At 46.0% G+C, this 14,195-nt stretch overlaps 1 protein-coding gene across 3 annotated transcripts in view; it reads right to left on the bottom strand.

Annotated features, from left to right (window-relative positions):
• ANKS6 (ankyrin repeat and sterile alpha motif domain containing 6) overlaps window positions 1–14,195 on the bottom strand; it is a 277,710-nt gene that overhangs the window by 189,874 nt on the left and 73,641 nt on the right. For all 3 annotated transcript variants that reach the window (XM_033929683.1, XM_033929681.1, XM_033929682.1), the window contains exon 3: window positions 5,710–5,754. In XM_033929683.1, the coding sequence (XP_033785574.1) occupies window positions 5,710–5,754 (45 nt within the window). The remainder of the gene's footprint in view (window positions 1–5,709; window positions 5,755–14,195) is intronic.

The raw sequence follows: 14,195 nt of genomic DNA, 5'->3' as shown, positions 1-14,195 counted from the left end.
AATGTTAGGATTAAGAGTAGTAGGGCGATGACTATTTGTTTCTGTTTTATTGTTTTCATTTTTTTTAGGAGTTGAGAGGTGAGGATTGGGTGAAACGAGCTGTGTTTCTTTTGGTATTTTCACTGGTGATTTTTGTGGTTGGGCGAGGATTATTTTGTTGTAGGGGAGTCTTTTTGGTATAGTTTGGTGTCAAAGGGCTGCCCAGATGATCCGCCGGCAGGATGTGTCCTCTTTTTTGGTGGCTCTCAAACAGGGTTGAAGAGGTGCAAGAGCTCTGTAGTGGGCAGAGCCAGGCTCAATTCTCGCGTCTGGAGTAGTGTCATGCGGAGGGAGAAGGGACCAGAAGGAGGGAACCTTCCTCTGCCTTGCTGTTCTCTGGAAAAAACCCTTTTGGCGGCTCTCAAGTAGAGCTGAAGATGAGCAGGAACTCTGCAGTGGGTGGAGCCAAGCCCGATCCTCACATCTGGAGCGGTGTTGGTCGGAAGAGCAGGATGGAAGGAACTTTCCTCTGCCTTGCTGTTCTCTGTGAAGACCTATCAGCGGCTTCTAATAGGGCTGATAAAGAACAGGAACTCTGTAGTGGGCGGAGCGCGATCTTCGCATCCAGAGCGGTGTTGGGCGGAGGAAAGAGTGACAAGATGGAGGGAACCTGCCTCCTTCCTCTGCCTTGCTGTTTTCTGGAAGAAAAAAAAAAAAGACAACCTTTTGGCGTCCCTCAAATAGGCTGAAGAGGAGCAGGAACTCTGCAGTGGATGGAGCCAAGCCCAATCCTCGTGTATGGAGCGGCATTGGAGGGCTGAAGGAGGGACAGAATGGAGGGAACCTTCTTCCTTCCTCTGCCTTGCTGTTTTCTGGAGAAAAACCTTTCAGCGGCCCTCAAATAGGGCTGAAGAGGAATGGGAATTCTGAAGTGGGCGAAGCCATGATCAAAGCCCTTTCAAGAGCTGGCAGGAAATGGCTGCTCAGGGAAGAAAGGGGGTGGGGCTTCCCGCCAAAGAAAAAGTAGAACCTTACCGTTCTCGTGCAGTGAGGGGGATTGCTGGTCTCCCTTCCCCTCACTGTGCTGGAATAAGCTTGCCACATTCTGGATCAAAGCCCTTTCAAGAGCTGGCAGGAAATGGCTGCTCAGGGAAGAAAGGGGGCGGGGCTTCCCACCAAAGAAAAAGTAGAACATTGCTATTCTGGTGCAGTGAGGGGGTAGTGGGTCTCCCTTCCCCTCACTGTGCTGGAATAAGCTTGTATACTAATGCACAAAGTATTGGAAACAAGATTCCGGATCTAGCAGCTGTGATAGAAGAAAAGGAGTTGGATATAGTGGCAATCACAGAGACTTGGTTCACAGAGAACCATGACTGGGATGTAGTTATACCGGGCTATAATCTGTTCAGGAAAGACAGGGTTGGAAGAAAAGGAGGAGGTGTAGCGTTATATGTTAAAGATCATATTAAAGCCACACAATTGCAGGATCTGCAGGACAACGAAGAGGCACTGTGGATCAATTTGGAAAGAGGGAATGGTGAATATACTTATATCGGTGTGATATACAGGCCTCCTTCACAGACGGAAGAAGCAGATAGAGATTTAACAATAGACATTCAGAATATATCTAAAAAAGGGGAAATCTTGCTAATAGGTGATTTTAACATGCCAGATGTTGATCGGGGTATCCCTATTGCGGGGTCTTCTAGAAGTAGGGAGATTCTGGATTCTCTACAAAGAGAACTGTTCCAGCAGTTAGTAATGGAACCCACCCGGGATTGGGTCATACTGGACTTAGTGCTTACAAACGAAGAAAGTGTTTCTGAAGTTACAGTGGGTGATCATCTGGCATCCACTGATCACTGCATGATACGATTTAATATTAAGATGGGTATAGAGAGGGCTCATTCAAAAGCAAAGGTTCTAGACTTTAAAAAAACTAACTTTGTTTGGATGGAGATTTATGTCAAGGAATTATTGTCTGGATGGGAACATCTGGAAGGAGTGGAAATGCGATGGGCAAAACTGAAAGAAGCGATTGTAAGGGCGACAAACCTTTTTGTGAAGCAAGTAAGTAAAAGTAAGAAGAAAAGAAGGCCACTTTGGTTCTCAAAAGTAGTAGCTGAAAAGATAAGGAATAAGAGGTTAGCTCTCATAAACTACAAAAGATCACAGAAAGAGGAAGACAGGCAAAAATATCTGGAAAAGTTAAGAGAGGCTGGTCGTGTAGTCAGGAAAGTAAAAATGCAAATGGAAGAAAAAAATAGCTGACACGGTAAAACAGGAAGACAAGACATTTTTTAGATATATTAGTGATAGGAAGAAGTGCATAAGTAGCATTGTGAGACTCAAAGGTGAAGGGAAGGAATATGTAGAAGCTGATAATGAAAAGGCCAAATTGCTTAAAAATATTTCTGTTCTATGTTCAAGGCTGAAGCACCGGGAGCAGGAACACAAAAGACAAACGTGAAAAGGGATGGAGGAGTAATAGACCCTGATTGATTTTCAGAGGGTTTTGTTCATGAGGAGCTAGCTAAAATAAAGATAGACAAAGCGATGAGGCTGGATGGTGTACATCCGAAGTTGCTGAAGGAACTTAGGGAAGTTCTGGTAGCTCCGTTGACTGACCTTTTCAACGAGTCTCTCGAGTCAGGAGTGGTACTGGAGAACTAGAAAAGGGCAGATTTGGTCCCTCTCTACAAAAGTGGAAGTAAGGAAGAAGTAGGGAATTACAGGCCGGTAAGTCTGACTTCTGTGGTAAGCAAATTAATGAAAACACTTTTAAAACAGAGAATGGTCAAGTTTTTAGAATCCTGTGGATTACAGGATCGGAGGCAACATGGATTCACTAGAGGTAGGTCTTGTCAAACAAATCTGATCAATTTCTTTGACTGGGTGACCAGAGAATTGGATAGAGGATGTGTGCTAGATGTGGTATATTTAGATTTTAGGAAAGCCTTTGACAGTATTCCACACAGACGTCTAATAAATAAACGTGCCCTCGTGATGGGTCCTAAAGTAATGGGCTGGGTCAAGAACTGGTTGAGTGGCAAGCAACAGAGGGTAGTGATCAATGGAGATCGCTCTGTGGAAAGGGATGTTACCAGTGGTGTGCCTCAAGGTTCTGTTCTTGGGCCAGTTCTTTTTAACATATTTATAAACAATATTGCTGAAGGGTTGTCAGGTAAGATTTGTCTCTTTGCAGATGATACCAAAATCTGCAATAGAGTAGATACACTGGATGGTGTGAATAACATGAAGAAAGACCTGGCGAAGCTTGAAGAATGGTCTGAAATTTGGCAGCTAAAATTTAATGCTAAGAAATGTAAGGTAATGCATTTGGGCTGCAAAACCCAAGGGAACGGTACAGTTTAGGAAGTGAAGAACTTATGTACACAGCAGAAGAGCAGGACTTGGGTGTGATTGTATGTGATGACCTTAAGGTGGCCAAAAAGGTTGAAAAGGAGATGGCAAAAGTTAGAAGGATGCTAGGTTATACAGGGAGAGGTATGGCCAGTAGGAAAAAGGAGGTATTGATGCCTCTGTATAAGATTTTGGCGAGACCTAATTTAGAATATTGTGTTCATTTCTGGAGGCCGCATCTTCAAAAAGATATAAAAAGGATGGAGTCGGTCTAGAAGAAGGCTACTAAAATGGTATGTGGTCTTCATCATAAGGTGTATAGGGACAGACTTAAAAGATCTCAAAAATCTGTACACTTTGGAGGAAAGACGGGAGAGGGGAGATATGATAGAGACATTTAAATACCTATGTAATGTAAATGCGTATGAGTCGAGTTTCTTTCATTTGAAAGGAAACTCTGCAATGAGAGGGCATAGGATGAAGTTAAGAGGTGATAGGTTCCAGAGTAATCTAAGGAAATACTTTTTTCCAGAAAGGGTGGTAGATGCATGGAACAGTCTCCCAGAAGAGGTGGTGGAGACAGAGACTGTGTCTAAATTCAAAGGGCCTGTGATAGGCACGTAGGATCTCTTGGAGAGAGAAAGAGATAATGGTTACTGCGGATGGGCAGACTAGATGGGACATTTGACCTTTATCTGCCATCATGTTTCTATATTTGAGCCTCTCACCTTTCCATGCCACCAATGACTGGAATTTTTCTTCAGCCCCACCCTATTCTCCTGCTGTAGTCCTCTTCACCATTGCCTCCAACCCCCTCACAGCAACCGACATTTGTTTGTGAACCCTACTCCCCCTTCCCCCCAACGTCAATGTCACAGCAGTCAACATTTCTTTTGAAAAAAAACCCGATTCCAATGCCACCACAACCAACATTCCCCCCCTCCCCATCATCTGATAATCAGCTCTTCACTTACCGGCATTTGCTTTCCTGGCACATACTGAAAATGTTATGTGCTGACTGGATCAGAGCAGGGCCTTGAGCATCTGCACATGCTCTTAGGTCTGCCAGCTTCTGCCCTCTCCGAGACTCTCAGAGAGGGCGAGAGCTGGCAAGCCTTTGAGCATGCGCAGATGCACAAGGCCCACTCCGATCCAGTCAGCGCATATCTTTTTCAGTGTGTGCCGGGGAAGCAAATGCCGGTAAGTGAAAAGCTGATTATCAGATGATCAGGGGTATGTTGGTTGCTGTGGCATCGGAGTCTGAGGGTGGGGGGGTCAGAAAGAAATGTTGGTTGCTACAAGGAGGTTGAAGGCGGGAAATGTTGGCTGCTATGCTGGTGTCAGTGTCGAAGGACCCAAGAGAAGGGGAGAAAGAGGGAGGGAAGAGACGAGAAGTGTTGCTAGGCTGGGGGGAGGAGAGAACATATTGATTCAGAAGAGTTGGGCCAGAGAGAATATGACCCCCCCTCAAGGTTTATATTCAAGTTAACAGTCCCACCCCCTTTTTTGGGGGGAGGGACCGTTAACTTGGTTTATACTTGGATAGGTTTATATTCGAGGACATACAGCATACAAATCTAAGAGGACCTGCCAGAACCCTCTGAGCTCTCTAAAGATTCTGGAATGGATCCCATGGCTGTGTCCACTTTTAGATTTTCAAGCTGTTCATAAACCCTTTCTTCTGTAAACGGAGTAATATCAACTTCATTTTCAGATGCACCATTATCAGCCAACCAAGGTTCTATTTCAGGATTTTCTTTGTTAAGCACCTCTGCTTTTCCTCATCATTGTCCACATAACAGTTCATAGTATCTTTCAATCTCACAATTCCATCTCCAGCCTTCCTCCTTTCACCATTTTCAGAAATGTTTTGTTACATTCCACAGGTTCTGGACTGGTCTTTTGAGAACTCTAAGGAAAAAGAAATTAAATCTTATCTGCTAATTTTCTCTTTTAGTCTTACCAGTCTGGTCCAACATATTTACAGCAATTCATCCTCTCTTGTTTTTCTTTGTATGCTGTATATTTCTTTGGAAGTCCGCTGTTCTCCCTCTAATAGCTGTACCTTTACAAATCATGACAGCAGCTCATAGGGAAGGAAAAATTGATTATTACAACTTAAGTGGAATGGTTATAAATGCTCCATTGCTTTGTCAGTCAAAATATTACGTGAGGCTGCAAGGTTCTTAAGGGGCGAATCACCCAGAACTATTTTACTTCTGTCTATATTTACTGATCAATGAATATAACACTCATAGGTTTGGGACTAGTCTGCTGGAACTAAAGGAAAGAAATTGGCAAGTAAGATCTAATTTCTCCAAGGAGAAAAATAAAAATTAAATATAAAAATTAAAGATATAATCTTACCCATTTTTAAAGCATGGAACACATCAGGCCGCTTTTTTTCTTCATCTGAGGAAAACAATGAAATAAATGTTAACAAAGCATCTGGAATGTCTCAACTCTCTCTTCCATTTCTATGCTAATCTTTTGATGTATTAACCACCATCAGACACTGTAATTCAAGTACATAAGCCTAATACCTGGAACAACCTCCTTCTCTATAATATTTATGCATTAGTTGCAAAGTCCCATTCCAGGGACCAATAGATCCAATATTCATTATTCAATTCAAAATATTACTGACATCAAAGGGCTGGTTCACTGACCATGTATAATTCCCAATCTGAACCCAAGAGCCAACCTTTTCATTTCATCCATTCAAATGTCATTTTCTGCCTCTCACTTAAGCCAAAGGTTTCCTTAGCAAGAAAAAACAATCTACAACAGATGGACTCTGAGGTAAGGAGAGGATTGAGAGCAGGAGACTAGTTTCTTGAATTTATCGCTGCCTCTGTATCCTACATCACCACTACATTGTATCCGAGATGTTTGAAGTCTCTTAAACTAAACTAAAACTTGAATTTATAGACCATGTCATCTCTATAAAAAATAAAGCTTCACTCTTGTTTACAGTAAGTAATGTTGCAGGGAAAAATAATGAAGAGGAAAATTTACAATTTGGTGACTAGCCAAGTTTTTAGATGTTACGAAAGATTTGAAAAGAACTGAGTTCTCTCAGCCAGTTTAGCTATGCCTTTCGAAGAGGGAAAAGATAATTTAAGTTTTTGCATAGTTCTAACTAGTCCATATTTTTTTGGAGTTCCAAGACAGAGGAATAGGACAAATGTCGAATAAAATCTTGAAGGTTAGACATGCACATTTAAAATATATTCAAGGGAATATTGGAAGCCAGTGTAGTTTAGTGAGAAGTGGCGACATATGCTCAAATTTGCCTTTAACAAAGATCAGCCAAGCTGCAGTATTTTGGATCAGCATATTATTTAGTGTATGAGAAACAGTGGCCTTTCCAGGATTGTCTCCAAATAAAATGAAATAAGGAGAAATTGTGTCTTACCTGATAATTTTCTTTCCTTTAGCCAGTTACACTGTTATGAACAAATGGGTATTATCCTTTCCTACCAGTACGTGGAGGTAAAGAAAATTGAATTTTACCAATTATATCACTAGTATAAGATGGGGTGCTTCCTGAAACAATGACTCAACATGTGCCTGCCTAAGGAGTCCTAGAATATATAATATACAGAAGACATGAAGTGATATTATTATTTGATTTGAATACCGCTTCATGTCCTCTGTATATTATATATTCTAGGACACCTGATGCAGGCTTTTTAGCCAAAATATGACCCATGTCGAGTCATGTGAATGTCTAGTGTATATGGTTGCTATTACATTTTATTTGGCTTGAAGACCTGGTGTTTGTGCAGAGATCGATATTCTCCTCCATTTTGGCAGATTGTGTCTTTGGAATTTAGCTATGGCCTTCAAGCCTTGGGACAATGTCCTTAGTTTTCCAGAAGGATGATTAAGCACAGTTATCTACCGTAACAGGTGTTATCCAGGGACAGCAGGCAGATATTCTCTATATGTTGGTGACGTCATCTTCGGAGCCCTCTATTCTAGTAGACAGCCTCGCAAGCAGACTTGCTTGAAGATCTTCAAGCTTGCGAGTGTACCGCACATGCGCGGGTGCCTTCCCGCCCGAGTCAGGGCTCGTGTCTCCTCAGTGTGTCCTCAGTTCAGATAGCTAGCAAAGAAGCCAACCAGGGGAGGTGGGTGGATTGCGAGAATATTTGCCTGCTGTCCCTGGATAACACCTGTTACGCTAAGTAACTGTGCTTTATCCCAAGACAAGCAGGCAGTATATTCTCTACATGTGGGTGACCTCCAAGCTAACCCAAAAGGGGACGGTGGGAGAGTTGGCAATTTAAGAGAACAGATTTTGCAAAACGGACTGGCCGAAATGACCATTATGTCTGCAAAAAGTATCCAGACAATAGTGAGAGGTGAATGTATGAACCGAGGACCAAGTGGCAGCCTTGCAGATTTCCTCAATAAGAGTAGATCTGAGGAAAGCTACAGATGCCGCCATTGCTCTGACTTTATGTCCCATGACCCGACCCTGCAATGGAAGACCAGCCTGAGCATAGCAGAAAGAAATGCAAGCAGCCATCCAGTTAAAGATGGTTCGCTTCGAAACAGGACGCCCCAAACTATTGGGATCGAACAAGATGAAAAATTGGGGAGCAGTCCGATCGGTGTGAGTGCGGGACAGATAGAAGACCAATGCATGCTTATAATCCAGAGTGTGAAAAGCCACTTCTCCAGGATGAAAATGAGGCTTCGGAAAAAAGACAGGAAGAACAATGTATGGGTTAAGGTGAAAATCAGAAACCACCTTAGGCAGAAATTTCGGATGGGTACAGAAGACCACCTTATCATGATGGAAAACGGTGAAATGTGGATCCGCAACCAGAGCCTGCAGCTCACTGAGGGCAATAAGGAACATCACTTTCCAAGTGAGAAATTTCAAATGGGCCTTGGCAAGTGGCTCAAAGGGAGGTATCATCAACTGAGCCAGGACAACTTTGAGATCCCAAACCATAGGAGGAGGTTAGAGGAGAGGATTGACATTGAAGAGACCCTTCATGAACCAGGAAACTACAGGATGAACAAAGAGCGGTTTCCCATCAATCGGCTGATGAAAAGCAACAATGGCATTGAGGTGGACTCGAATAGATGATGATTTGAGACCAGCCGAAGACAAGTGCAGCAGATAATCCAGCACCGCAGACAGGGAGGCAGACTGAGGCTCCCGGCAATGCGAAGCACACCAAGAAGAAAATCTAGTCCACTTTTGCGTGTAACACTGTCTAGTGGACTGTTTCCGAGAAGCCTCAAGGAAGTCCCGAACCACCTGGGACAACTGGAACGAGGCAATCATGTCGAGACTGCAGGTTGGGATGAAGCAGAGATCCTTGACTCTGAGTAAGCAGAGAAGGAAAAGCAGGTAGAAGCAGAGGCTCCCGGTACTGAGTTGAAGCAGAAGGGAGAACCACGGTTGTCTGGGCCACAGAGGAGCTATCAGAATCATCGTGGCGTGGACCGACTTGAACATGACGAGAGTCTTCTGAATCAGAGGGAATGGAGGGAACGCATAGAGAAACAGGTCCGTCCAATCCAGAAGGAAAGCATCCGCCTCGAGCCTGTGAGGGGAGTAAATTCGGGAGCAGTAACGAGGCAACTTGTGGTTGGAGGGGGACGCAAACAGATCCACCTATGGGGTCCCCCACCGAGCAAACACCTGACGCAGAGTCGTGAGGATGTAGAAGGCGGCTCAATTTGTCGGCCAGACAATTCTGCTGGCTCTGAATGTAGACCGCTCTGAGGAAAATGTTGTGGCGTTATCACCCACGACCAAATCCGTAAGGCTTCCTGGCACAGAGAAAGGGATCCCGTGCCGCCCTGTTTGTTGACATAATACATGGCTACCTGGTTCTCCGTCCAGATCAGGACCACCTGGTTGTGAAGCAGATGATGAAAAGCTTTCAGAGCGTTGAAAATTCCTCGAAGCTCCAGTAGATTGATGTGGCAGAGACAATCCGTGCTGGACCAAAGGCCCTGGGTACGGAGACCGTCGAGGTGAGCCCACCACACGTACGCAGAAGAGTCTGTCATGAGGACCTTTTGCGGAGGGGGGGCATGAAACAGAAAACCTCTGGAAGAGAGTATCCACCAGCGGAGAGACCACATCAACAAAGGAGTCACTGCAATGCGTCGAGAGACTGGGTCTCGATCCTGCTGCCTCAGCGAGGTCAGGTTCCACTGAGGAACTCGAAGGTGAAGTTTGGCAAAAGGCGTCACATGAACCGTGGAGGCCATGTGGCCCAGAAGGACCATCATGTGCCTGGCTGAAACAGTCGAAAGATGAGACACCCTCTGGCAAAGGCGAATGAGTGTCTCCTGATGAGGTTGAGGCAGGAACGAATGGAGTCCGATGAACTGGAGGGATCGAGGAGGACACAACTGGGATTTGGGAAAGTTGACCTCGAACCCCAGACCTTGAAGGAACGTAACAGTCTGTTGGGTCGCTGCAATAACTGCCTAGCGAGATGACTCTTTGATGAGCCAGTCGATGAGATATAAAAACACCTGAAGACCCTGGTTCCGCAGGGCAGCTGCCACCACCACAAGACACTTGGTGAAGACCCTCTGGGATGAGGCGAGACCGAAGGGGAGAACCCAGTACTGCAGATGGAGATTTCCCACCTGAAATCTCTGAAATTTTCGAGAGGCTGGATGAATCGGGATGTGAGTGAAAGCCTCTTTCAGATCTAGCGAGCATAACCAATCCCCCTCGTCCATCAGGGGGTACAAAGTGGGAAGAGAGAGCATACAAAATTTTTCCTTGACCAGGAATTTGTTTAGCGTTCTTAGATCCAGAATAGGGCGCAATCCCCAGTCTTCTTGGGGACCAGGAAATAACAGGAGTGAAACCCCTTGCCCCTTTGGCTCAAGGGAACCTCCTCGACCACCCGGAGGTGAAGGAGAGCCTGAGCTTCCCAGAGAAGGGGAAGTTGCGACCTGTTGGAAGGACACTCTCTTGGAGGCAAGTTGGGTGGCACATGCTGGAATTTAAGCGAGTATCCTTTGCGAATGATGGTGAGGACCCAGAGGTCCGAAGTAACCAGCTCCCACTGATGGTAAAAGTGCCTGAGACGACGACCTATGGGGAGGAGAGAAGGCATATGAACTTAAGAAAGCTTGACGGGAGGTCAGGGCAATCGCACCCGACTGAGACTCCGTGGAAGGTTTCTTAGCTAGGCCACCTGAGGAAGGAAGAGGAGACGTACCTGAAGTCGGGGACTTCACTGCAGGCACAGCCAGGGCCTTCGAGGTCGAGGGCGACTTCGATGAGGTTGAAGTCTTCGAGGCCGAAGCCCCCGCCAGGACCGAGGACGAAGCCGAGGACGAGGCCTTATCCATAGGACTAAAAAGTTGGAGGATTTTGGCACACCATCTACAAAAAGCCCGTGGTTGGAGAGTGGCACAACGCGGGCAAGACTCGGTGCGGTGGTCAGCACTCAGACACACAATGCACCAATGGTGAGAGTCTGTAATTGAAATCACCTGGCTGCACCAAGTGCACTTCTTGAACCCAGTAACAGGCCAGGACATAGGGAAAAAGAACAGCCGCAGCCACACGAGGCCAGGCGGCCGTGAAAACCGGGTGACCCCGGCCCAAAAACACAAACAAAATAAAAGGTTTTTTTGTTTTGGGTTTTTTTTAGACGTGCCGCACAGCAACTCACACGATTAAAACAAAAAAGCAAGCCACGGTGCAAGAGGCACTTAGATCACGCAGAGTAGAGGATATGGCTTCTGGCTCCGCGGAAAACTAAGAACTGAAGACACGCGCGCCCTGACTCGGGCGGGAAGGCACCCGCATGATACACTCGCAAGCTTGAAGATCTTCAAGCAAGTCTGCTTGCGAGGCTGTCTGCTAGAGGGCTCCATAGATGATGTCACGCACATGTAGAGAATATCCTGCCTGCTTGTCCTGGGATAACATTTATTACAGGATCCATCACCTTTTGATGAAAATAATGAATCACTCATTGACTTATGGTCCAGCATGATCAACCTTAAAAAGACTATTGTTCATAATGAACTATATTATGTAACCATTATGCAAAATTAAGGGGTCCTTTTATTAAGGCGCGCTAGCCATTTTAGCACACACTAAATATTAGCGCACGCTAAACACTAATGCGTCCATAGACTATAATGGACGCGTTAGCGTTTAGCACGTGCTAAAACAGGTAGCGCATTTTAGTAAAAGGACCTCTAAATGCTCAAAACCGGCGCAGTTTGTGGTACTTATCTCAGGTGTCTCCCCGCTCGTATTTCTCAGTGTTCCATTGATTGGCGCTTCCGTATATTCATATTTTGAATCCTGGCATCTTTTTCAGATTATCAGACTCTACCAAGTTGTTTCAGGTAAAATACCCTTCCTCAGAAGCCACCAGTTTTGAGCATTTAATCTTGATAAGTTGGCAACAAATAATAAAATATAGTTATAAGGTTTGCACAAAGTACAGTCACTTTTTAGCATGTTTTGCACTTATATTATTTAAAACACACAGAGTGTACGCCTATGATGGTGTGTAGCATGGCATGAAAAAAAGCCTGCTTGACATGTATAAGCCAGTGTCCCGTTAGCTTTCATAATCACACTGAGGGTACACTTATAATAATTACAAATGATTTGATGCCAACTTACCCTGATTATTTTAATAGGGATTCATTCTACCACAGCGGGGCACCAGGCCAAAGAATGGACCATCCCTGCGAAGGGCACCCTCAGCTGGAGAGTCACCAGGTGTGGCTGACTCATCCTGCTTGTCCATGGAGAAGGTGAAGTTACTTACCTGTAACAGGGGTTCTCCGTGGGCAGTAGCATAAGTCAGCCACATAAACCTACCCTTCTGCCCTAAGGATGAACCAGCAGTCTCTAGCTGGGAAACTCTGAGGTGAGAGAGGGCTAGCACTGGCCTATATGAGGCTACCTGCACATGCTCAGAGAGAGCTCTCCAAATCCCTCCTCTGAGCGAGAGCGAATCTGATCTAGGCTCATCAGATGATGTAATCAGGTGTGGATGACTTATCCTGCTGTCCACGGAGAACCCCTGTTACAGGTAAGTTACTTCACTTTCTATTAGTCCCTTGCGGATTCAGTACACTAGGTGTTCAATCCCTTCTTGCAATGCGGGAGTTGCAGAAATCCAAACATTTTTCTAAGCATGTGCTCCTCCTACCTTAGAGAGAGAGTTAGAACCCCTTGCAGTTGAGTCCCAAAGCCAAGCAACATACCGGAACAAAACCATTACAAACTTGGAGGCACAGGGCAACCTCCCTGGTCCCCGGTCACATAAACAATTTCTGGTCTGGTTTAGAGAGCTGCACGGGGACAACGGGAATCCCGCAGGAATCATGCAGGTTCCCCCTTAGGGTCGCGGGGATCCCTTGGGGACACCCCCTAGAGTCGCGGGGTTGGATGCACTCGAGCAGTGAGGCTCGTCTTCTTTTCCCTACCTGCCCTGCCGCAGTATACAGCCGACCAGAAGTCTTCCACAATGTCAGTGCTGACGTCGGAAGGAGGGCTTAAGCAAAGTCCCCCCTCCCTCCAACATCAGCGCTGATATTGGGAAGACTTCTGGTCGGTTGTGTGCTACAGCAGGGTAGGTAGAAAAATTCAAGGCAGTGGCGTACCAAGGGAGGGGGCCCCAGGGCAGCCTTAATGGGGGGGTGCAGAGCCGGACAGATCCCCTTACCTACGTAGCGCTTTCCCCTGACCGACCGACAACAGGCCCGGTCCGACAAACCTCCCTGCCCTGTAGCCGCGAATCTAAATTACCTTCTTACAGCAGCTGGATTCAGGGCAGGGAGGTGTCGGACCGGGCCTGTTCTGTTGTCGGGCGGGGCGGGGAAGCGTCACAAAGGTATGGGGCAGGGAGGGAGAAAGGGAGGAAAGGTGGAGTAGAGAGGAAAAGACGCTTAAGGGAAATTGGAAAACTGAAAGAGGAGAAGGACGCTGAAAGCACTGGGGAAGACAAAGAGGTGGAGGAGGACGCTGAAAGGACATGGGGAAGACAGAGGGGGAGAAGGAAGCTGATAGGACATGGGGAAGACAGAGGAGGAAGAAGGATACCGAAAGCACATGGGGAAGACAGAGGGAGAAGGACGCTGAAAGGACATGGGGAAGGGATAGTGGGGAGAAGACGCTGAAGGGAAATGGGGAAGGGAGAGTGGGGAGAAGATGCTGAAGGGAAATGGGGAAGAGAGAGTGGGGAGAAGACGCTGAAGGGAAATGGGGAAGAGAGAGTGGGGAGAAGACGCTGAAGGGAAATGGGGAAGAGAGAGTGGGGAGAAGACACTGAAGGGAAATGGGGAAGAGAGAGTGGGGAGAAGACGCTGAAGGGAAATGGGGAAGAGAGAGTGGGGAGAAGACGCTGAAGGGAAATGGGGAAGAGAGAGTGGACATCGACTAGCACATCTACTTCGGAAGGCTTTAAACTAGGTAAGTTGGGGGAGGGCTCACACATACATACCAGAGCAGTAAGGATCCATCCTGGTGTAGCAAGTAAAACCCACACTTCTGAACCTAAGGTAAGTACCCATAGTATACACAATTCTGAGTCTAAGGCAAGTACACTAACGGGGATAGGCATATCATCAAAAATTTGGAGAGCAATGTATGTTAATGCACACAGCTTGGGCAACAAAATCCTGGAACTAGAAACAGAGATAAGGAATGCAGACCTTGACATAGTAGCGATATCCGAGACCTGGTTCACAGACTCGCATGGGTGGGATATGGTTATACCAGGCTACAATCTACTTCGAAGGGACAGAGAGGGCAAATTAGGAGGGGGGGTAGCACTATACACTAAGGATAATATCAAAACTACCAGGATCACAGAGGTTAG

The sequence above is a fragment of the Geotrypetes seraphini genome, chromosome 2 (genome assembly GCF_902459505.1).
Source record: "Geotrypetes seraphini chromosome 2, aGeoSer1.1, whole genome shotgun sequence".
In the NCBI taxonomy this organism is placed as follows: Eukaryota; Metazoa; Chordata; class Amphibia; order Gymnophiona; family Dermophiidae; genus Geotrypetes; species Geotrypetes seraphini.
This window is presented reverse-complemented; position numbering and strand designations above follow the sequence as displayed.